The 2,095-nt window shown below is 36.1% G+C and overlaps 1 protein-coding gene across 1 annotated transcript; it reads right to left on the reverse strand.

Moving 5' to 3' along the window:
• Window positions 1-227: 227 nt before the first annotated feature.
• LOC123572509 (cytochrome c oxidase subunit 7C, mitochondrial-like) lies at window positions 228-691 on the reverse strand. The gene has a single exon (XM_045389875.3). It carries the CDS (start codon window positions 663-665, stop codon window positions 474-476), a length of 192 nt encoding a protein of 63 aa, XP_045245810.1. The 5' UTR covers window positions 666-691; the 3' UTR covers window positions 228-473.
• Between the last annotated feature and the right edge of the window lie 1,404 nt (window positions 692-2,095).

A 2,095-nucleotide genomic window follows, 5' to 3' on the forward strand; every position in this document is an offset into this window, starting at 1 on the left:
AAACTTCCCCCAAGCTCTGCTTATCTTCATCACACAAATTTTGATACTTTTTGCTTTTATTTCTATTCAATGCTGAAATATTTTCTAATTTCCCTTCTAATTATTTATAAATGTGTTGGTTTATTTTTAACTATTTAGAAATGTTTAGATTTTTTTTATTTGTATTTCCCTTTTATTGTATAAATTACCAACAAAATCCTGACCTGGGAATCAAAAATTTAATATAACCTCAGTTTAACACCATTAAATAAGCTAAATCACGGAGTAATACTGGGATGTTACCCAAATTAATAAAGTAGGCAAATGGCCAAGTATTACATTTCCTATTTCAAAAAAGAGGCATTAAGCATTCATGTCATAAGTTTATTGACAAACATATCTAGTATGCCATGAGTTAGAGTTTGATCCATTTCCAGAGGCTGTATCTCTTAAAATGCTCCTCATATCTGTTAAATGGACGAACTGAAACATCCTTATGATTTAAGCAGTTGGTGTCTTACTATAAGGAAGGGTGCAGCAAATGCAGATCCAAAGTACAAACACATCTTAACTAGCAACGCCCACTTGTTTTTCACTGAAAATGGCAAATTCTTCCCAGGGCCCTCCTCACAGTGGCTCCTACGGACCACAGAGGTTGTGAACCTCCGGATGCTGTGGCCCAACATAGCGCTGCTGGAAGCTCTGCGACAGGCGCAGAGACGGAGGACGGATGAAATGGCGGCACCTCACCAAGACCTTGTTTTGACGACCTAGATATTTTTAAGTAATTGATTTTATATTTAATTCCTGGATAGTATATTCTGTATGATTTCTATCTTTTAAAATTCACTAAAGCCTTTTACACTTCAAGGAAAAGATATTTTAAGTGGCTTTATCATTACCAAAATCACCATTAATCTCAAACTTTTCTGTGAATATTCTCTTCAGCTTTGTTCCCTGACGTTTTGTTCTTCTCTAATGATGCACTTGTCTATAGATCCCTCTCAAATGGTAGCTGTTTTCTCTTTCAAATCTCTCAGAACATGTTTTCTGGAGATAGGGTATATTTCTTTCATACTCCATGTTGCCACTTCCAGATCATTTTCCTCATGTATTAAAAAAAAAAAAAGTCTCTGTTTGCAATGTTATTATAGACCAGATCACCCACTGTCTTCTATGTTGTAGCCATCTATCAATCTCGCAGGTACTAACAAGACTCACTTCCCAAATATTTTAACACCAGGTTGATTGATAACTCTCTCCAACACTATTCTTTGGTTTTGATGATCATAGTATTTACATAGATTATTTCTTCATCCGTAGTGCCTTAGTTCCCTGTCTCCTTCAACTAACTTGCTCTCTACACAATTTCAGTCCCCTCAGTCCCACAGTCATCCTGTTACCTTATTATTGTTAAGAGTGGCACCCCTCCACAGTACAATTTCAAACATCCTGCCCTGTGCCATCTTCTAGACTCTTCTGTGTTTATTTCCTATGTTATTTCAACTCCAACAATGCTCCACTCCCATGTGTACCTTAAATCCCTTGATTCTACCATACTTTCACCATTTCTCATACCATTTATGTCCTCTTTTCTTCTTATGTAAGTCACATTTCATAAATGTCATTATTACTGTACCTTGCTTTTAACCTCACCTCTTTTTACTTTATCTATTATTTTAATATATTCCCTTGATAAAACAACTCTTATTACATGTGACTGTAGTTCTTTATGTCTGTACTTGTGCAGCCAGCTGAGGTTGGAAGGAGAAAACACACAGTAGACAAACTTTAAATTGATGATCACTTAACACATGTAGATCCTCAGTACTACTTGCGAATCACACTGTATTTTCCTTACAGCTCCTCTCTTCTGTTGTCCTAAAAAACTATTTTATACTTATCTTTCTCTCCTCAGATCTCTAACGTCTTTCTTTATCCTCACTCTCAGCTGACTTCCTTCCTTCCTACTTCATAAATAAAAGGACAAATGTGGATGTGTTGGTTAACTCTCGCAGTACTTTTTTTTTTCTCTTGTGGCGAATCCAGACAGATAGTGTCAGAAGTCTTACAGCACTTTGAATGTCAGGACCCACATACTACAACTTTTAGTGTG

The sequence above is a fragment of the Macaca fascicularis genome, chromosome 1 (assembly GCF_037993035.2).
Source record: "Macaca fascicularis isolate 582-1 chromosome 1, T2T-MFA8v1.1".
Classification (NCBI taxonomy): domain Eukaryota; kingdom Metazoa; phylum Chordata; class Mammalia; order Primates; family Cercopithecidae; genus Macaca; species Macaca fascicularis.

Coding starts and splice junctions, on each gene's coding strand:
- LOC123572509 (XM_045389875.3), bottom strand. CDS start 665: ATGTTGGGCCACAGCATCCGGAGGTTCACAACCTCTGTGGTCCGTAGG.